Genomic DNA, 23,136 nt, shown 5'->3' with positions numbered 1-23,136 from the left:
CACAGAGAGAAAACAGATGTCTTCCTCAGCCAACTCAACTTAAGAAACGTCCCTTACAACACCACCCTGGGCTCACCAGTGCAACCGTTAATGTTGAGGCAGATCAGGACTACCCTACCAGTGGCAAGGAGACTTCTGGACCCCCAACCAAATTATCTCTAGCAAGTCAGGGCCAAGCTGCTAAACAGAAGGCTGGTGCAAAAGAAGAGTTATGACAAAACCAGCAAGCCACTTGTCCCGTTGGCCAAAGGGCAAATTGTAAGGATGCAGACTCCACAAGGTTACATCCTCCTGAGTATAGTGGAAATGAGCTGCCAGGAACCCAGGTCATACCTGGTTTGTTCAAGGAGGAAAATATACAGGAGGAACAGATGAGACATCCTCCCAGTAAGAGAGCCACCCCTTTCTCAAACTAACCTAGACAAATAAGCATTTTTGGATTTGGAACGTTAACTCAGGATCAATGTGAACACCCCGGTAACCACAGGAGAAGAGATAGAAGATGCCTTTGAGACTATGGACAGTAGAGACAATCAGACAAGATGACCCAAGCCTCCACATCAATGGAGGGCTATTACAAAAGTGCGCTGGGCATGTCTGTAAGCCAAACCCAAAATACCTGGACTGAACTGGGTTGAATGTATATATTGTTGTACTAGTGAAGGTTATATATGTTCACTGTATCATGCAGGGGGTAGCTCAAGAAAGGGGATGTAGACAGCCACTGCCATTGGCTGGTCTGCACCTGATGCATTCACCTTACTCGCAACAGTGCACCGCGAGGATGCACTAGTTGAATCGAAAACTAGCAGGAAGCAGATGCCACACTGTGGGCTCTCTCTCTCCCTGTCCTGTTTATCATGTTTGGTTATGTTCAGTGAAGTCTTTTATTTGCTTTACCTTACCTGCCAACTCAACTCATTAATAAACATAATAATGAACATTATTTGAATTTTTGTACTAATGTTTTTGTGTTTGGCAAAAAAATGATCAAAATCTGAACATGCTGGTCAATGTAAGGAGAAAGAATAGACAAATTAATATTACAGATAATGAAAGAGGAACGTGAGCAGCAAGTTTTATTATCAGAAATGGAACGTGAGTGGACACCATTGAAGCATTCAAAAAAGAAGAATATGCAAACAGCCAAGAAAATGGAGTAAGGAAATGGAAGAAAGAAGAAATCAGAAAATTAAATTTAATCGATATATCTCCAGGTTGACATGACTGATATCATTTTTCACAAAGCAAAGTTAAAAGGCTGTCAACAAGAAAATAATCTGTCTTGTGATCTGTCTTCCACTTTGCCATATGCCCAGATAATAAATTATATTTTAGGATTTGGACTGTAATGATAGTATTGATGAAAAGTTATGATTCTTCATCCAGCCACAAATAAGGCAGAAATTGTGTTATCCATGGTTTAAAAACTTTTGATATCAAAAATGTCCTTTCATTCTCAAACAAACTTTTGTTCTGTTTAAATATCTTTAATGGTGACAAAAAATTTCTCAGCATGTAGAACTGCTTGCTCACTAAGATACATCAAGCAACAAAGTTTTGACCAGTGGGATTACAATAGATCTGGTGAGCTAAAGAAGGTGTTTCTGTGTGGTACCATTCCATAACTTTACCAGTTCAGAGTCCAAAATCAAATCAAAACGAGCTGTCAAAATGTTAATTGGATGAATATATTCCATATTGCTCTCATGTATCTCTATACAAATGAATATTTTGATGTTGGGATGCTATTCTTTTTAATGAAACTTGTATGCTTCTTACACAGCCACTTCGTTCTAGGATATTTGCAGATTTTTTATGCTACGCCTGCTGTCTAAAAAGCATCGATGGGGGAGGGAGGGGTCATTCCAGTCCTGGCTTTTTTTCTGGTAGCAGAGGTAGTAACAGTACCAGAACGCCATCTGTGTAAAAGGAGCGATCCAGCATTCCAGCACCATGATGGGAAAGGATGTATTTGTGTACCATAGTTTTTTAATGTATTTACTGGTAAGCATTTAAAACTTGGACAAAACATCAAAGTAGAACAACAGGAAAAATCTTTTTAATAATAATACCAGTGTCCCACTCTCTCCCAACAGCCTTCTGCCTGCTCTCTGTTTCTGTGGGCTGCACATGGAGATGGGTGAGGGCAATTGCAAGTGTGGCTGAGTGCAGCACCAACCCGGCAAGATATCATTCCCAGTACATCACTGATTTGACACTAGGTGCTGCCAGATTAAGCTGCAATTATACAGCAAAGGTAAAAGGCAGAGTCAATCTAGCTGACAGCGAGTTCATTAGGAAATACCTGATTGACAGGCACATGGGGTTTCGCCCATCTTGAATGTCTATGCATGCTCCCATAAATGCAGGTCTGGAATCCTCTACTAGACTGACTATTTTGTTGGTGCGTGAATCACTGATGTGTTGCTAGGAGGAGAATGAGGGATGATTTAATTCATAAGTACATAATTCATAGTTTTGACAAGACAGATGTGGGTGGCTTTTGGTTTTTCAAAATAGAGCATTATCATTCATCAATAAAGTAAAAAAGTATGTATTCAGACATTAAGGGAGAGGAGATTAATGTTAGAAAGCACATTGTGATAAAAGATCCCACTGCCCCACTCTCAGCTGTTCACAGGTGTCTGTAGTTACCTAGTGCTGTGAGAAAGCTGGCCTGTGGATTTGTCCTCAGTTTGAACAGTCTGAAGTCCAACACCCCACTCCCCCCTGACAGCACGCCACCAGCCCCCGACAATAGATAGTGATGATTAGTAAGGTATATCTTAAGGTGGTATACAAGTAGAAACGAAAAGTTTGAAATACACAGCTATCGATCAATACTTGCAGTAGATTTTCCCATGCTCTTTTATAAATTGTGCGCATATGTGTTTTATTCCTGCTATGATTTTCCCACGCTCTTTTATTATTGTTGTGTGTTAATAAATGTAATATTTGATTGCAAACCCATGTCCAGACTCATCTCCCTCAAACCTGACACTTCCTCAACACAACAATGCCCAGTGTGGAGACCGACAATAGAGTCTCCCAAGAACCTGCCACCAGCCCCCATACTGATCCCACCATCCCGGTCCCCCTCCCCCCAGACAGCCCTAATTTCAACTTAGCATATAAGACTGGGGGAATAATTTGGAACCATTTTTTGGGAAAAAAGTGGGTCTAACATGCCATCAAATACTATAACCATATACAGCACAGAACAGGCCAGTTTGGCCCTACTTGTCCATGCCAGAACAAATCCCCACCCTCCTTTTCCCACTGACCAGCACCTGGTCCATACCCCTCCAATCCTCTCCCCTCCATGTAATTATCTGTATGATATATGTGACACTAGACACCAACATTGTTGTGTTACACATCCTGCCTCTTTTGCTCCCAGTATGCTGGCTTGCTGTGTAAAAAGACACACTGACCCAGCATTATGCTGGCTTTGTTTGGTTCAGTGTAAATCACTAAAGCCGGCTTAATGCCGGTCTTCTAGCAATATGGCTGGATTTCTGTGTAAAAAAAAAAATTAGTTTTATTTTGTGCCCATTTAATACCTCAAATGTGATATAGATATCAGAATTTATTACCTCCTCTATGTTAGAGAATAATCTTGCTGAGGCATTACTTCACAAAATATTGTAATGTAATGTTACTAATTGGTTTATTCATATTAATCGTAAAGTCATCGGTAGTATCCCTGCAGTATGCTAATTTATCAAAACTCATCATTTGACTTTTGAGAATGTAAACAATAATCCAATGCTTTTATCTATTGATTCCTGATGAAAAATGTAGACATTAAAATTAGAGTGGTCTTTAGCCAATACTATACCTAGCCTACCATCTAAACTCATAGATGGTGAGTGACCTGTTAGCTGAGCTTTTGGAGAATGGCAGAGTCCACTGATCCACTTCCAGTTTGAATCAGCTCCAGGAGGAGAGAAAGGTGTATTGTCATCTAGACACTGCTGATGGCTTATCAGAAGTCAAATGACCACGGAAAATTTATTTCAAAGCAAAACCATAAGTTAGTCATTGCATGTATAAACTTTTGATCATGTATATCTTATCAAAAACGCAAAAGCACTATCCATTGTAAAAACAGAGCATTTAAACACAGCTGGTCAATCACACAGCAGAATGTAACAGGAGGTAGAAAGATTATTTCTATGTCTGCTGTTTCTTTTTGCAGGACCAGTAGATTTAGATGGGTGAAATAACATAAATTCATACTTAAATTATTCTTAAAACATTGATAGAAAAGGTAGGTATGGCAGGTGAGTATTTTGATAATATATATTTAATATATTTTATACAAATAGTAATTTAGGGACTAATTAATGAATCTTATGTGGTTCATGTATTATTTATGGATGTCACATTTCATTTCTGTTTATACTGCCTTATGTTGTCCAAAGGCACATTTTGATAGATTGTGGCACTCTGTATACTTTCTTTTCAGTAAGTTTCCATTTACATTTTACTTTATTTATAGATTATCTGCACTTATACTTGAATGTTTGGACGTGATATGGATGCCATTATTTATTGCCTGTCAGTAGTAGCCCTTAATAAGCTATTGGTAAGATTTTGTTTTAAGCCTGCATCAAATTTAATGAAAATACATTTATCAGGTAGCAAGTTCTATAGTTTTAACCTTGAAATGATGAAGGAACTTTAATGCATCATGCATTTGGTCCATGGTGTACCTGAAGAGGTAAATATTTTAAGGTGTCATTTAGTTGGTTACTTTGGGATGAAGAATCAACTTCCAGAAAAGTGGAGACCATTTAACTCATTCCTTACTTATGTCTTTGAATCAATGGGCGGCATGGTTTGAGAAGCAGTTAGTGCAACACTGTTCCAGCGGCAGCGATCGGGGCCTGTGTGCGAATTCCATGCTGTCTCGAAGGAGTTTGTGCGTTCTCCCCGTGTCTGCCTGGGTTTTCCTTGGGGGCTCTGCTTTCCTCCACCCTTTGAAACAGACCTAGGGTGTAGTTTAATTGAGTGTTATTATGCAGCACCTGCTCATGAGCAGAAATAGCCTGTTACCATGTTGTATGCTTAAATTTAATTTTAAAACTTTAAATCCAAGGTAAGTCACTGATCACTGCATACCCAGTTTCTGACTAGCTTTTGTAACCACAGACCTCTTGTGATTGGTTCAGTTCATGGTGCGAGTCCTCAGAGGATGTTGACATAATGGATTGAAAGATGAAGATTCCATTTACTGACAAATGTAGGTGGATAGATTGTTTCTTGTTTGAGATTTTCACTATCACATGAAAAGTGCTTCATTCAAACATGAACTGCTTTACTATCTTAGGGGCTTTGGATGGAGCCAAACACAAGGCAAATCTAGTGTCACGATGTTATACATTCACTCTTATCATTGAGGAAAGCTGAAGATGGCTGTGCTTTGAACTCTGCCATGAGGAACTCTTAAGAAAGTTCTTGAATGGCCATTGTTGCTTTATAACAACCACAATTTCCTTTTTACAAGTTATAATCCCAACTAGTTGAGATTTTTTTTCCCCTGTGACCTGTCAGTTTGTGATGGAACACTTGATAAAATACTGCTTATTTTCAAGGGAATTAACTTTCATCTCACCTCAAGAATTTTGCTTTCTGCTTTTGGAGCCAGAGTACGGTGAGGCTTTGGAACGAAATAGTTGCATGAAACCAAAACAGAGCTGCTTGTTTGAAAGTCAATGTCACTGCCATCTTTGTGACTTGGCTGATGATTACCAGCAGAATGATGAGGTGATATTGTGCCTGATCTCATTTCTGTGGAGAACGGATACCTGGCCGGTTTTCTATGTTGTTGAGAAGATTACAATGTTGGAACTATATAGGAGAGGTTTGGAAATAAATAAAGCAATCATAAACACATCATCAGCTGGATTATTGTGAGAATTCAAAGGCTTGGCTATGTCATGTGAATTCAGCTGGAAATCAGGTGGAGTGAGCTCTGTCAGCTGACGTTTGATTTCTGTGATGGTGGGTGACCCTTCTAGGAATGAAGGTGGATTGTCCAAATCGTATTTCTGCCTCAAGCTTGTTCCATTTGCTTCTTTTTTGACTTACGAAACTATTGAGAATGGAGTTAGTTACTGAGGCCTCCACTTTCTGTTCATTGCTTATCTGTGCAACACTCTTCATAACTGGATGGAGCAAGACTGCCATGTTTTGATGTTGTTATGTAGCTGGCTTTTTCTGATTACCAAGCACTTGATTCTGTATTGTCGTGTCATCTGAATATGTTGGATTGCTCAATTAACCTTCCCTTTGCATCGTTACTTGTCCCTTGATGCCACAGTGAAGGATATCATGTTGTGCAATTGCTGATTGGCAGGAAAATCACTTAGGCTTCTGCTGCTACTGTAAAATGTCATATGAATGTCTTGCTTTGCCCAGTGGTACTGTCCTCTATGCGAAGATGGGACTTGGTTTAAGAAGGACTATACAGTGATCAGTCTGACCACTACATTAATGAACAGAGATATCTGAAACAAATGGAATGGCGAAATCAAGCTCAAGATTATTTCCCTTCTCCAATTGGATTTTTTTTATTGGATTGAAGGAACATTTTGGCATTTTTGTACTGTAGACCTCGGCCATCTCTGTCAGTGGTGGGGATGAACACTGATACTGCACTTTTGTACCTCTCACCTTTGCTTCACACAGAGAAGGAATGATTCATCAGCTGAGAGGAGGTGGTACTTCTCTGAAGGTTTCAACCACCCAGTCCTAATGCCAGTAGCTCCATACAGACTCTAAAAGACCTGTTAAAGGAGCCAATGGTATTCGAAAGTAAAATCCTGCAACCACGAGTTCTGTACCCAAGATGACAGCACCTGTGCTTGGCAGCGGCCATAAGGGGTTACAAACTCTGGGGCAGCTGCAGACCCGTACAGGGCACCAGAAACAGGGAGAAACCAGACCCCCCCCACCACCCCCCCCCCCATAGAGAAGGAGAAGCAGAGGATTCGACCCCACAGGACAGTCGCCACAGCAGCAGACCAGCAAGGGGCTCATTGACCCACATAGGCTGCGGGCAGCTGGTGACTGGCTCATGGGAACCAGGTATTAAAACTGGGATTTCAGTGGGTGCTGAGGCAAAAAGGATTTTCTGATCATGTTGGACGCTTGGATCTGGAGCTTGGGGTTGCCAATGAATCTAACAGGCGTCTGTGCAGCTGCAGGAGGGCTGAAGGCAAATCCACGGACACAGTGTCTCTGAAGGGACTCTCTTTTGCTTCTCTTTCTCCTATTGTTAGGGACACTGTGTGATGCTCATGACAACTCTTCCTTTGTTACATTTTTAATGCATTATTACATAATAATAAAAGGAACATTGAACCTTAAATGTTTAGTGAACTAAAAAAAATGTCAGAGCACCTGATGTTAAGCTCCATTGCTGCCATTGTGGAAATTGAATTCGGCTGTGAATTATTTGTCCAGGTTTCAGAATTACCAGGCTAACAAGGAAACCACTAAACTGGCATTCCCTCCATAATTGTCTTGAATTACCATTATGACAGAAAGCAGAGCAGTGATCTGATTGATTGGTTGTGAATCTCCACCATTGTATTTAAAATGACCTGCCTTCACAAGACATTATCATCCTAACTCTGATGTGAACCTTTTACTGTATCACTATGACATTTATATCCACATAAGCAATTGAGGCATCTCCCAATGAAGCCAATAATATAATGCTCGTTGTCACCAAAGTAAGAATAATTTCTTTCAGGAAAAGAGCTGAAGTTATCCAAACTCATTTAAAGATCTTTGTCAGACTGGGCCAAATTCGAACCTGAATGGCTCAATCTATGTCATCCTGTTGCATGAAATTTCATTGCTCCAAATGAACCAATAAACATTCCTTTTGCATGAAATTGCATTGCTTCAAATGAACCAATAAACATTGTTCTGAAAAACAAAATATGCATTCATCAAAGTTTATTTTTCCAGGTGAAAATTGCTCAAACACTGAGCGATAAACAAATATAATAGTACCAAGGGAAAGGCTCACAAGAATGGATTTACATCCATTTCCAATTATCTGTTTTGGTGAAAAGACTATATATGGTTGTTGTTTGATGTTAGTACCATGAATTTTTTTCCACTTTGTAAACATTATCAAAGCCGTCACTCGTGTATTTATTCTGACCTACACCATTCCTTCCCCCTATTACCAATCTTGTCACCTGTAGGCTGAGAAGAGGGCAAAGCTTGTAGCGGTGATGAGCGCACAGGAGGATATCCCAGTTCAGAAAGAGAAAGAAACAAGCACAACCACACCCCAGCAGTCCACTGATCCAACACCTCCCAGAATTGCAACAACTCCAGAACCTTCAATTATTTCAAATGAGGCAGCCGAGAAGGATACTTCCAAAGTGACGGATGAAGAAGCAGAATATGATGTAAGTTAATTAATCCTTTCCTTGCTATAACTTAAGAGTTGTGAAAGGCAACACACTCACTTCTTCAGAACTCAGAAAAAGAGAACTACCTATAATACAATTCTAAAACATTATCATGATGCGACCAGAGTGCTAACTGGTTAATGATCCTGAGTACAATGTTGACTCACTTGCATGAATTGGAGTTTCACTGCAGAGCACAACACTGAGAGATAAGCTTGAATCCCCATTCAATGAACTGGCCAAGTGTATCAGTCCTATGACAGGAGGTTAGGCATTTTATGGGAGAGGAATGTTAAAGTATGTTTATTCTTAGGTAGGAGTGGAAAATCACAATCATTTCAAAGGGGGAAGAAACCTCCTGTGGGTGAAATGAGACCTTAGAATTGAATACAGGTGCAATTGGGTAAGGTTTAGAGGCCAAAAGTATTTAAATTCAATATAAGGTCATCACTTTGGCAATCAAACATTTTTTCTGACCCAGGAGTTAACTTTGCTGGAAATGTATAACAGATTATTTCATCCAATGGATAGGGTAAACACTGATCAGACTAAACTCAACCAGGTAGCAAGTACTTAAGAAATAATGTGGAATTGAATTACAAAGTAAAATTGATCCCTAAAAATTCTCTATTTCCTATAAAGTGCACATTCATAGTCATAATGTTATACAACGCAAAAACAATCCCCTTTGGCCCATTGGGTCCAATGCAAACTTTGTTCGCATCTACATCAGACTCAATTGGACTCTATCCTTGCATGCCCTGCCCATATATGTGTCTAAGCACCTCTTAAACCTCGCAATTATAAGCGATTCCACCACCTCCTTGAGCAGCATTTTCTGTAAAAAGAATTCTCCTTTAAAGCTCCTTTCATCAACTTAAACCTACGTCCTCTTGCTCTTGATACCCTGGCTATGGGGAAAAAAAGATTTTGACTAACTACGCAATCTCATAAATGGTGCATCACAATTTCTATATTATTTGTCCATGCATGTATTCATTGCCAAAAAATGTATACTTAGAGCAGCCATCTTACTAGGGGCCACAGCACATTTAAGTGAAAGCCTTGTTTTCTTTTCACCTCGTGTGACATAAATGTTTTTTATGTAGTTGGTAGGAGAGAAGTACAGAAGAAACCAAAACTTGCCTGCTTCACAGGGAAGTGGGCTCATAAACTTTGAGTACATTCTTGCCATTGGGTACCATAGCCAAAAAAAAGTTGAGAATGGAAATAGCCATCTGTGTCAAGTGAAAATCATAACCAAAATAACCTTAATTGCCCCTACAAAAATCCTCTTGGTCACCATTGATCATAAAGTTGCCATCTCTTGGCAATGAGAAAAATTGTGATTTCTGGAGCCATTGGAGAGAGAGAGAGAAAGAAAGAGAGAGTCTTTGTGTCCTTCAAGGTACATGCTATGATGTTGAGAGAGAAACTGTCCAGCTCAAAGGCTGTTGGGCCAGATTATATTTCATTGTAGGCAGTTGTGACAGAGGCAAACACTGGTGATGCTCCTACCCACCCTCTACTGTTCAGTGTGTTGCCGACTTACACTTTACACTCAGATTTTAAAACATTTGATCTCCATTTTTTTGAACAATGACTCTGGCAGCAGGTCTATAAATAACTGAGCTGAGAAGCTTAGTGTACCTCACATCTAACCCTGAAGCTTTCCACCAACCATGGCAACATTCTTAGTGACAACAGTAGAGGAAGCAGGTCAACCAGTGATTGTTCCTTAAAGCTTGCCCCTTAAAAGTAAAGGACAGGGATTTCAATGAGAGATAATTGAACGAAAAGCTGTCAATCTCAGTAACTATGCTGTAATTTTTGCAAGAATCATGGAAATTTGTATCATAAAAGGTCATTCATCTAAAAATGTGGCTCGGTGACTTTGTAGGTGATGATGTTTCTCCCGCTGTTTTTAAATACCTGCTTTTCAAGCAATGTGTTTTCCCTCTTCAAATGAAAAATATTTCGTCAACATTCTTCTGAAACCAATTACGTTTAAACTCTGTCCCTGAGTTATTAGATATCATTTGTTGATAGCTCATAATTTTACACAGTACACCAAGATTGCTACCAAATATCTTTTGTGTCAAAGAAAGGAATTCAACTTAAATCATAGCAAATGACCATGACCCATTGCTTTTTGCCACTCTGCCACCTACCATCCAACATGTCATTTTATTTTGGAAACCAATTTTTTTTTCTGCTCCGTCTGCCATGGAGATTTTGTCAACTTCTTTGCCAAAATACATATACATTACATGAAATATGTCACTATTGTCTTAATATAACTCAAATTTGTCAGGCATTGCATACAAAAGCTGGAAACATTGGAAATCTAATGAAAAGTTATCAACCTGAATGTTTACTCCACTCCTCCCTCAGTAATCAATGATTGACTGCCTAGGAATGCTGGGACTTCTGGTGTTTGACTTTTGGAAGGGATAATGAAAGTAATGTAGCACACTACCTGAGACGTTAACTGTTACTCTCTGCACAGATGGTGCTGACCTCCTGTGTATTTCCAGCCTTTTTGTTTATATTTCAGATCTGACACATTTGTATTATTTTACTTGTAATCAGACCTATCTTCCTGAAAAATCCAAGCCATTTGTTTAATTTATTTTTTAAATTTCATTAATTTATTTATTTTATTTAAATTTAATTAAATAAATAAAATTTATAAATCAAATGTTTAAAAATAATTAAAATAACTTGATTAAGTTATGCCTTTTTAAGTAATAGTTGAATGATATTTAAACATAAGTCATTCATAAAAGCAGTTGATATAATATCTGGTTAGAACCAACATTTAAAATTTGGAAATTGGCTTATTAGAACTAATCATATTCTTGAGGTACAGTTTTTCACCAGGATGGGTAAGGTTTGAGGGATTCAGTCATGAACATCAGACAACCCCACAAACTCTGCCTCTTAAAGCTGATGTATGAATTTAAAAGCCTCCAAACTAATGAACGGTAATGGAATGGTTTGCAACAATGATTGAATTAAGAACTCAGTCCACGCATCACGAGTATTTTGCAATTCCTTTATTAGCATTTGCCTCTGAATTTCCCAGGATGGGCGAGGATTTGGCATTGGAGAGCTGGTCTGGGGAAAGCTCAGAGGATTCTCGTGGTGGCCAGGTCGCATTGTGTCCTGGTGGATGACTGGCCGAAGTCGGGCAGCTGAAGGAACACGATGGGTGATGTGGTTTGGAGATGGCAAATTCTCTGTTGTAAGTGTCACACTTTGGTTTTCAAAAAATGTACATACACCTCCTAATATTGTAGTACCTGTCCAAATAGAAATATTTTGATTACGTGTTTTCCCGACTCTTTAAACATCTATTCCCTCTCAAAATGATTTTTTCTTCCAATGTTATGATAAGCCCTCATGATATATTACCATTGATAAGACTTTGGAAGGACATTGCATTGCATCCTTCAAAGATGCAGTGATGCTTGAAACAAATGTCAGCAAAAGAACACTCAAGAGGTGAAGTAAGAAATCACCAAAATCCATTTGCGAAGGGCATGAAATATAATACTAAGCTTTTTGTCCAGAGGATCAAACTAAGAGGCAGTTCTGATTTCACCATCCCAGTTCAGAAATCAATCAGTAAATATTCAATTCAATAAACATAACATTTTAAAAATAGCCTCACAGTGGTGTCAATGAAATAATCGTGACTCTCAAAGCCCATCTCGTTTCTTATTCTTTATTTATTGAACAAAATGTAAAATACAAATATAGCATAAAGTATGATAATAATAAAATTTTCTCCCTATATAACACCCTCCCTCCCTCCCCATCTACCCCCAAAAAATGCAATAATAAAAATGGAGCTAAAGTCCATATTTATCAGTAACTTAATGCCGAGGATGGTGCCATTCCCATCTAACAAACTTCATATTCCAAATATGGATTCCACATTTTAATAATTATTATGCAAATTATAAGTTATTTTCTCCAAAGGTATACGAGTTCTCAATTCAGTATGCCATTTTTGAATATTTCATTCAATATCATTCTTCCATGTAATCGCTATACATTTTCTAGCAGCTGCCCATCTAGTTCCTTGATACCTTCTGGAGAATTAAATTTTTCATTCTGACTCATTTTGGCAATGTTTATTTCTAGGCACAAAGAATCACAGAAATTCATGGCACAGAGAGAAGCCTATTCAGCTCATTGTGTCCAAAAGAGCTTGTCTTCCACCACCAGCCTCCTCAATCCCTTTCCACTTCCCACTCTCCATGCTCACATTCTCTCCAAACTGACTTTAAAAATTGGGCTCTAAAATAACCCAGCAGGTCACAATCAGAGATGAACAGTAAATGTTTTTTTGAAATAACAAAAATATTCAATTCCGTTGTCACAAAATAATATTAGAAATACAATCCAACCTCAATTTTATCCGTCTCAGCGGTGGGGGGGGGGGTGGGACAGGGCTGAGGCCAGGGACAGTGAGAATCCCAAACATTACTTCAGCTTGATAATCAACTCTCAACAGAACTACAGATTGATGGAAGACTCTCAACATCCCATTTGCCACAGTTTATACACCATCCAATCTGAGCAGGAGGAATTGAGTCAGTTATGTGATTTCAGTTTTAAAGAAAACACTTCTGGGATTAGGGATTCAAAACTAAAATCTTTGTCCCGGTTCCATTAAGTTTTTGGTTTGCTGCGAGAAAGCAAGGAATGCATGAAATATAACAGAGGTAAGACAGTCTGCAGACACTGTGATTGTAGTTAATACACTAAAGTGCTAGAAAAACTCAGCAGGTCCGGCAGCATCCAAAGAAGGAAAATGTATATAACCAATGTTTCGGACCTAAGCCCTTTGTCAATGCATGAGCAAGAATCAGGCAGGTGCCTGAATAAAAAAATAGGGCATGAAGGGTGAAAGGTCATGGGAGGAGCACAGGCCAACATCCAAGAGACATGGATAGGAGGGCAGGAGAGAAAAGCTGGGAATTGATCGGGGGAGGGGTAGCTCTGTGACTGCAGAGCTAGATAAAAGAAGACAGGGAAAGGGAGACCTGAGGTGGGGAGCGGGAGTGCTAAGTAACTGGAGAAATTAATGTTAATACCATCTGGTTGGAAGGTTCCCAGACAGAATATGAGGTATTCTTCCTCCAATTTGTGGGAGGTCTCAGTTTGGCAGTGCATGAAATCATGGGCAGGCATGTTGGCATGGGAATTGAAATGGGTTTCCCCTTGAAGAACCCTGCTATTGCAGCAGATAGGGTGAAGATGCTCAGGAAAATTATCTCCCAGTCTCCTTAATGTAGAGGAGGCCACAATGTGAGTCATAAGATGTACTAGATGACCCCTGGAGAATCACAAGAGTGTTGCTTCACTTGGAAGGACTATTTGGGGTCCTGATGGTGGTGAGGGAGGAATTGTAGGCACAAGTGGAGCATTTCCTGTAGTCACAGGTGTAGGTACCTCAGGGGAGATTGGTGGGAAGGGAGGAGTGGATGAGGGAGTCACAGAAGGCAAAAATGGGAAGATGTGTCTGATGGTGAGATCACATTGTAGGTGGTAGAAATTATGGAGGATAATATGTTGGATGCGCAGACTGGGGGCATGGTAGTTGAGGACAAGAAGAATCTTGTCCTTGTGCATGGGCGTAGACGTGGCCAAGGCAGACGTACAATAAATGGAAAATATGTGGGTAAGGTCTGAGTTGATGGTGATAGAGGGGAAGCCACATTTTTTGAAGGGGGGACATCTCAGATGATCTGGAATGGGAGGGCTTATCATGGGCGCAGATGCGGCAGAAATTAAAAAATTGTGAGAAAGGAATTACAGGGGACACAGTGTGAAGAATAATAGTTGTACCTGTGGGAGTCAGTGAGCTTATAGAAAATGCTGAAAGTTTGTCTCCGGAGATATAGGTCAAGAAAGGGAAGAGTTTTGCTAGACATGGAGCAAGTGAATTTGAGGTCAGGTGGAAGTTAGCAAAAAAGTGGATTAAGTTGACAAGCTCATCAATGTAGTCATCAGTGAAACAGAGTTGAGGAGCCCTTACCTGTGTAGGCTATTTGCATGGTTTATTCCACATCGCAGGCATAGCTCGAGTCTGTCCGGGTACCAATGACTACCCTTTTGATGTAGAAAGAGTCTGATGATTCAGAGTAGGACAAGTTCTGGCAGCCAGAGGAGGGTGGTGGTTGAGGGAGACTGGTTGGGTCTGTTATTGAGGAAACAATTAAGTGATTTTAAGTCTTAAGTATGGGGGATGGAGTTGTGTAGCAATTGGATGTCTGCCAAGAATTTGTCTCCTGAGATAGAAAGAGATCAAGAAAGAGAAGAGTTTTACTAAACATGAAACAAATATTAAGGATGAGGCAATTGAGTTCAAGGAACTGGAAGTTGTTGAAATGACAGAACACATATGAGATGTCACAGATATCAAGCAACTGGACCAGGGGAGACAAAACGGAGTTGAGGGAAGCAGATAATTCTTTGGTGGGGTAGGAGCACAGAAACAATGGGTCAACCAAGGCAATTGGGTTTGTGGATTTTGGGGAGGAGGTAGATGCAGGCAGTGTGGGGTTGGGAAACAATACATTTGGAAGGGAGATGACTTGAAGTGATAAAGTGAGAGATAGTGTGTGAAAGGGTGGCTTGATGCATTTTGGTGGGGTCCAGTTTCCCCATTTCCATGCCTCCTATGGATACTATAGGACTGCTGAGTTTCTATAGCACTTTTATGTTTTAACGTGAAATCTAACAGTTATGTGTTTTGTGAATTTAGAATAATTAAAGGATTGCTGGAAAAATAGGAAATTAAAAATAAAGGGGAAAGGGAGAGGAAAAGTTATTTAACCCATGTAGAGGAAAATGAGAAAGAAATAAGACAGGGTGGAAGGAACATAAGATAGAGGGAGAAAGAATTATTAAACAAGGGGAAGCAGAAATTTAAAGAAGCAGCAAAAGTATTCAAGGAAAAACAGCAGGTGTGGGGGAAAAGGGTAGGGCAGCACATCAAAAGGAATCTTAGAAAAGATGTGCTGGTAACATTCTTCCTCAATATTTTTGGACTGCAGACAAAGGAAGTAACTTAGATTCAGATTTAAGTTTTAAGATTTATTGTCAGATACATACAAGGCATCACATACAACCCTGAGTTCTTTTTTTTTCTGCAGACGAGGCAGAATTACCACTTATTGGCAGTGCAAAAAAAAACTACATAGTATTAACAAATAACATCCCTCTGAGTCCTCTGCATCCTCACTCCACAGTTACTCCCAAAACAGATTGACCCTGTATTGAATGTGCCCAGAAGTTTTGAACTGCACGTTTCACAAACATTTCTATGACCAATTCCACCTGCATTGAATTCGCCCATCGTTATTGAATGAAGATCTACCGGGACCAATGCCTGAAGAGGGCGCACAAAATCAGTGAACCGGTGCGGACTCGAAAGGCCAACATGGCCTGTTTCTGCTCCGTAAATGGTTAAAGAACTGTAAACAGATAATGAATGTAAACAAACTGTGCAGTACAGAAAGTATTTAAAAATTCAAAGTCACAAGTAAGAGTCCTTAAATGAGTCCCTGATTGAGTTTGTTGTTGAGGAATCTGACGGTGGAGGGGTAGCAGCTGTTCCTAAACCTGATGGTGCGAGTCTTGTGGCATCTATACCTCTTTCTTGATGACAGCAGTGAGAACAGAGCGTGTTCTGGGTGGTGTGGATCTTTGATGATTGCTGCTGCTCTTTGACGGCAGTGTTCCCTGAAAATGTTCTCAATAGTGGAAAGGGTTTTGCCTGTGATGTCCTAGACTGTGTCCACTACTTTTGCAAGGCATTATACTCAAGGGTATTGGTGTCTCCATACCAGACTGTGATGCAACTGTTCAGCGCACTTTACACCATACATCTGTAGAAATTTGCCAAGGTTTCCGATGTCATACCAAACCTCCTCAATCTCCTGAGAAAGTAGCGGCACTGACGTGCTGTCTTCATGATGTGCAGGAAAGATCCTTCGAGATAGTGACTCCCAAGAACTTAAATTTGCTCACCCTCCCCACCTCTGATTCCCCAGTGTTCACTAGATTCTATACTTCTGAAGTCAACAATCAACTCCTTAGTTTTTGTGATAATGAGTTCAAGATTATTGTTGGTGCACAATTCACCCAAGCTTTCAATGTCATCAACTTTCTTTATACAACCCACTACTGTGGTATCGTCAGCAAATTTGTTGATGCTGTTATTGACGTACCAAGCCATACAGTTGTAGGTGTAAAGTGAGTGGAGCAGAAGACTAAAAACGTAGCCCTGTGGTGCTCCAGTACTGGTGGGGATTGTGGAGGAGAAGTTCATACCAATCCTCACTGATTGTGGTCTGGAGGTGAGGAAATCCATGATCTAATTACACAGTGGGATGTTGAGTCCCAGGTCAGAATTTGCTGATCAGTTTTGAGGGGATGATGATGCTAGGGATGATGACATCAAGGTTGGGGGGAGTGACAGTGGCTGTGCCTCCGGCACGAGGTCGGCCCCTGTAGCTCAGAAAGGGTGGGAAAGGAAGAGGAGGGCAATTGTGGTAGGAGACTCCATAGTTAAGAGGACGGATAGGGGATTCTGCGGACGCAGCAAGGAGAACCGGATGGTGGTTTGCCTCCCTGGTGCCAGGGTCCGAGATGTTGCTGCTCGTGTCCCAGATATCCTAAAGTGGGAGGGACAGGAGCCAGAGGTCGTGGTACGTGTAGGTACCAATGACATAGGGAGAATTAGAGAAGAGGTCCTAAAAAGTGAGTACAGGCAGTTAGGTAGGGAGTTAAAAAGAAGGACCGCAAAGGGGGTAATCTCTGGATTACTCCCTGTGTCACATGACAGTGTGAATAGAAATAGAATGAGGTGGAGGATTAACACGTGGCTGAAGGGGTGGAGTAAGGGGCAGGGTTTTAAGTTTCTGGATAACTGGGACCTTTTTTGGGGGAGATGTGACCTGTACAGTAAGGACGGGTTACACTTAAATCCCAGGGGGACCAGAATCCTGGCAGAGGTATTTGCTAGGGCTACTCAGGATCCTTTAAACTAGAATGGTTGGGGGGAGGGAACAAAATAGTACAGAGCAGTAAGGAGAAGGTTAGAATGCAAACAATGAAAGTTTCTTGTAAGTATTTGAATATGGATGGGCAGGTGATAGAGAAGGGAAATGCTCTGGAAGAAGATGAAGGGCAATTGGCAGGAAAAGTAAATAATGTTGTTCTTAAAGATGAGGGAAAACAGGGATTAAAAAATGGGAAATCCCTGAAATTCATATATTTTAATGCCAGGAGTATTGTAAAAAAGGTGGATGAGCTGAAGGTGTGGATTGATACTTGGAAGTATGATGTGGTAGCGATTAGTGAGACATGGTTGCAGGAGGGATGTGATTGGCAACTGAATATCCCTGGGTTTCGTTGTTTTAGGTGTGATAGAGTCGGAGGGGCAAGAGGAGGTGGGGTTGCATTGCTTGTCAGGGAAAATATTACAGCGGTGCCTAGGAAGGATAGATTAGAGGGCACATCCACGGAGGCTATTTGGGTGGAACTGAGGAGTAGGAAAGGAGAGGTTACACTTGTAGGGGTGTATTATAGACCACCCGGAGGGGACCGAGACCTAGAGGAGCAAATCTGTAGGGAGATAGTAGATATTTGTGATAAGCACAGGGTTGTAATTATGGGAGATTTTAATTTTCCACATATAGATTGGGAAACACATTCTGTGAAAGGAATGGATGGGTTAGAGTTTGTGAAATGTGTGCAAGATAGTTTTTTACAACAATATGTAGAGGTGCCGACCAGAGAAGGAGCAGTGTTAGATCTACTGTTGGCAAATGGGATGGGTCAAGTGACGGAGGTTAGTGTTGGCGAGCACTTCGGGTCCAGTGATCATAATGCCATCAGCTTCAATGTCATTATGGAAAGAGAGAAATCAGGGCCAAGGATTGAGGTTTTTGATTGGGGAAAAGCTAGATTTGAGGAGATGCGAAAGGACTTGCAGGGTGTGCATTGGGACAATTTGTTTTATGGGCAGGATGTAGTAGAGAGATGGAAGTCTTTTAAAGATCAGATTTTGAGAGTGCAAAAGCTTTATGTTCCTGTTAGGTTAAAAGGAGGGGCAAAAGATTTGAGAGAGCCGTGGTTTTCAAGGAATATTGGAAACTTGGTTCGAAGAAAAAGGGAGGCGTACATTAGATATAAGAAGCATGGAGTTAAGGAGATGTTTGAAAGATACATTGAATGTAAGAGGAATCTTAAGAGAGGAATTAGGAAAGCTAAAAGAAGGTACGAGAATAACTATGGCAAGCAGGGTGAAAACTAATCCAAAAGAGTTCTACAAATATGATAATGGTAAGAGGAAAGCTAGAGACAAAATTGGTCCCTTAGAAAATCAGAGTGGAAAACTGTGTGTGGAACCTAGAGAAATGGGGGAGATATTGAACAGTTTCTTTTCTTCGGTATTCACTAAGGAGAAGGATATTGGGAGATGTGGGATAAAAAAAGCAAATTGGGTAAATATGGGGAATATAGAGATTACAAAAGGTGTAGTTTTAAGGCTTTTGAAGAATATAAAGGTGGATAAGTCTCCGGGACCAGATGGGATCTTCCCCAGGACATTGAGAGAAGTGAAGGAGGAAATAGCAGAGGCTCTGGCGGTAATTTTTCAAATGTCATTAGATATGGGGATAGTGCCGGAGGATTGGCGCATTGCGCATGTGGTTCCGTTATTTAAAAAGGGTTCAAGGAGGAAGCCTGGCAACTATCGGCCTGTGAGTTTGACGTCTGTGGTAGGTAAATTAATGGAGAAAATTCTTAGAGATAGTACTTATAAACATCTGGATAGACAGGGTCTGATCAGGAGCACTCAGCGTGGATTTGTGGGAGGAAGGTCGTGTTTGACCAATCTGATTGAATTTTTTGAAGAGGTGACTAGGAATGTGGATGAGGGTAGCGCAGTGGATGTTGTCTATATGGACTTCAGTAGGGCCTTCGATAAGGTACCACATGGAAGGTTAGTTAGGAAGGTGCAGTCTTTAGGTATAAATTTTGAGATAGTCAAATGGATTGAACATTGGCTGAAAGGGAGAGGCCAGAGAGTGGTAGTGGATAATTGTCTGTCAGGTTGGAGGCCGGTGACCAGTGGTGTGCCTCAAGGATCTGTATTGGGCCCATTGTTGTTCGTTATATACATTAATGATCTAGATGATGGGGTGGTGAATTGGATTAGTAAATATGCAGACGATACTAAGATAGGTGGAATAGTGGATAATGAAGAAGGTTTTCAAGGATTGCAGAGGGATTTGGGCTGCTTAGAAAAGTGGGCTGAAAAATGGCAGATGGAATTTAATGCTGATAAGTGTGAGGTGCTTCATTTTGGTAAGAAGAATCAGAATAGGACATATGTGGTAAATGGGAGAGCATTGAGGAATACAGAAGAGCAGAAAGATTTAGGAGTGACGGTACATCGTTCCCTGAAGGTAGAAACTCACGTGAATAAGGTGGTGAAGAAGGCTTTTAGTATGCTGGCCTTTATCAATCATTGCATGGAATATAGGAGTTGGGAGGTGATGTTGAGATTGTATAAGACGTTGGTGCGGCCTAATTTGGAGTTCTGTGTGCAGTTCTGGTCGCCTAATTATAGGAAGGATATAAACAGAGTGGAGAGAGTGCAGAGAAGGTTTACCAGAATGTTGCCTGGGTTTAAGCATCTGGAGTATGGGGAGAGATTGGACAGATTGGGTCTTTATTCTTTGGAGCGTAGAAGGTTGAGAGGGGATTTGATAGAAGTATTTAAGATTATGAAAGGGATAGACAGAATGGATGTGGATAGACTATTTCCGTTAAGAGGAGAAAAGTTTAAAACAAGAGGACATGAGTTAAGAATTAAGGGGCAGAGGTTTAGAGGTAACATGAGGGCGAACTTCTTTACTCAGAGAGTGGTAGCTGTGTGGAATGATCTTCCGGGAGAAATAGTGGCGGCGGAGTCAATTGTATTATTTAAGAAAAGGTTGGACAGGTATATGGATGAGAAGAAGATGGAAGGTTATGGGCATTGTGCAGGGAGGTGGGATTAGAAAGGGGTGTTTGGTTCGGTGCGGACTAGAAGGGCCTAATGGCCTGTTTCCGTGCTGTAATTGTTATATATATTATATATATGAATATAAATGATGAATTGTAGCCGATAAAAAGTATTCTGATGTATACATCTTTACTGTCCAGGTGTTCTAGGGCTTTGTGTAGAGCCAGTGAGTTGCCATCTGCTGTAAAGCTGTTGCTACGATAAGTGAACTTAGCAATGTAAAAACACAAAATGCTGGAGAAACTCAGCTGGTCAAACAGTACCTTTATCTTTTTCTTTCTTTCTTTGGCTTGGCTTCGCGGACGAAGATTTATGGAGGGGGTTAAAAGTCCACGTCAGCTGCAGGCTCGTTTGTGGCTGACAAGTCCGATGCGGGACAGGCAGACACGATTGCAGCGGTTGCAAGGGAAAATTGGTTGGTTGGGGTTGGGTGTTGGGTTTTTCCTCCTTTGCCTTTTGTTCGTGAGGTGGGCTCTGCGGTCTTCTTCAAAGGAGGTTGCTGCCCGCCAAACTGTGAGGCGCCAAGATGCACGGTTTGAGGCGTTATCAGCCCACTGGCGGTGGTCAATGTGGCAGGCACCAAGAGATTTCTTTAGGCAGTCCTTGTACCTTTTCTTTGGTGCACCTCTGTCACGGTGGCCAGTGGAGAGCTCGCCATATAACAGGATCTTGGGAAGGCGATGGTCCTCCATTCTGGAGACGTGACCCATCCAGCGCAGCTGGATCTTCAGCAGCGTGGACTCGATGCTGTCGACCTCTGCCATCTCGAGTACTTCGACGTTAGGGATGAAAGCGCTCCAATGGATGTTGAGGATGGAGCGGAGACAACGCTGGTGGAAGCGTTCTAGGAGCCGTAGGTGGTGCCGGTAGATGACCCATGATTCGGAGCCGAACAGGAGTGTGGGTATGACAACGGCTCTGTATACGCTTATCTTTGTGAGGTTTTTCAGTTGGTTGTTTTTCCAGACTCTTTTGTGTAGTCTTCCAAAGGCGCTATTTGCCTTGGCGAGTCTGTTGTCTATCTCATTGTCGATCCTTGCATCTGATGAAATGGTGCAGCCGAGATAGGTAAACTGGTTGACCGTTTTGAGTTTTGTGTGCCCGATGGAGATGTGGGGGGGCTGGTAGTCATGGTGGGGAGCTGGCTGATGGAGGACCTCAGTTTTCTTCAGGCTGACTTCCAGGCCAAACATTTTGGCAGTTTCCGCAAAGCAGGACATCAAGCGCTGAGGAGCTGGCTCTGAATGGGCATCCTTTATGTAGCAAAGGTAAAAATACATAACCGATGTTTTGGGCTTGAACCCTTCATCAAGTTATGAAAGAGTGTCAGCGGGCATCCAAACAAAAGAATGGGGGGGATAAGGTAGGGGGGGAAGGCAAGAGATGATAGGTAGAGAAGCGAGGGAGGGGACAGCAGCAAACAGGGGGAGAAGGGATGGTGACGTGGGGTGAGGGGGAGAACTGAAAAAACTGGAAAGTGGAAGGGGAAAGAAAGGGTGAGCTGGTTAGCAGAAAGCAGAGAAGTTGATGTTAATACCATCAAGCTGGATTGTGCCTAGATGGCAAATGTGTTGTTCCTCCAATCTGAGGGTGGCCAGGGTGGGACAGCACACAAGGCCATGGACAAACACGTGAGTGTGGGAGTATGTCTCAGAATTGAAATAGTTGGCTACTTGGAGGAGCCAATTGTGGCAGAGGGAGCCGAGGTGCTCAGCAAAGCGATCTGCCAACCTGCGACTGGTCTCTCCAATGGAGAGAAGGCCACAAAGGGAGCACCAGATGCAGTAAATCAGTCCTGTGGAAGTTTTGCTTCACTTAAAAGGCCTGTTTGGGGATCAGAACTGTAGTGAGGGAGGAGGTGTATGACCTGCTGCACTTTTCTCGTTGTGCTCAAACTCATACAGACAAAAATATTTTGGCAAGTTGCCCAAAATATACTGCATAAATAAAGAGAAGACATGCAAATCATCTTTGATGGTGACAAAGGAGCACTGCTTCAAGTTCTCCTGAACTTGTTGAAAATGAACCAAATAATTCAAAAACTTCATTACTTGAGATATACAAATAAAGCTTCAACCCTTTGGTGCAAGAATGAAAGCTTCTACATTGTGGTACATTCTAATAGATTTTGTAAATGATCATATCAGTAACACACTACTGACCATTTTATTTATTGACCCACTGGCAATGGAAGGTCATTGTACATACTTATTGTCAAATATGATTTGGCTGGATCAATGTGTTGATAGGATGAGGGGGAAGATTTGATCAAAGATTGGGGACTGGGATTGAGCAGAAAGGCAGAAGCTGGGAGAGAGCTTGGGGAGAGGTGACTGGCAATAGACTGAATGCAAATGGTCATCAAGTTGTCATAAATGGGGGTCAAGAGAATAGGCCATTGTGAGTCTCTAAGCAAGATTGGTCAGGGCCTCAGTCTCAGGGAAGATTTGGGTCAGGAGCCAGATGGGTGGATTAAATAAGATCAATGGAGGGGCAAAGGAGGAAAAATATGAAACTCTCCTCTTAGGTGTTCCAGTCCAGTAGCATATAAGCCAAGTTGTTCCAGGAGTGTCCACTGATAGTCACTTCTGCAGC

General features: G+C 41.3%; 1 protein-coding gene across 21 annotated transcripts in view; it reads left to right on the top strand.

Moving 5' to 3' along the window:
- dnmt3ab (DNA (cytosine-5-)-methyltransferase 3 alpha b) overlaps nt 1–23,136 on the top strand; it is a 569,168-nt gene that overhangs the window by 389,612 nt on the left and 156,420 nt on the right. For all 21 annotated transcript variants that reach the window (XR_011340476.1, XM_069886523.1, XM_069886520.1 and 18 more), the window contains 2 exons: nt 8,232–8,441; nt 11,533–11,691. Coding sequence is in view for 20 of the 21 variants with exons in the window: in XM_069886523.1 (XP_069742624.1) it covers nt 8,232–8,441; nt 11,533–11,691 (369 nt within the window). In the remaining variant the exon portion in view is untranslated. The remainder of the gene's footprint in view (nt 1–8,231; nt 8,442–11,532; nt 11,692–23,136) is intronic.

This window comes from Narcine bancroftii, chromosome 6, assembly GCF_036971445.1.
Source record: "Narcine bancroftii isolate sNarBan1 chromosome 6, sNarBan1.hap1, whole genome shotgun sequence".
In the NCBI taxonomy this organism is placed as follows: Eukaryota; Metazoa; Chordata; class Chondrichthyes; order Torpediniformes; family Narcinidae; genus Narcine; species Narcine bancroftii.
This window is presented reverse-complemented; position numbering and strand designations above follow the sequence as displayed.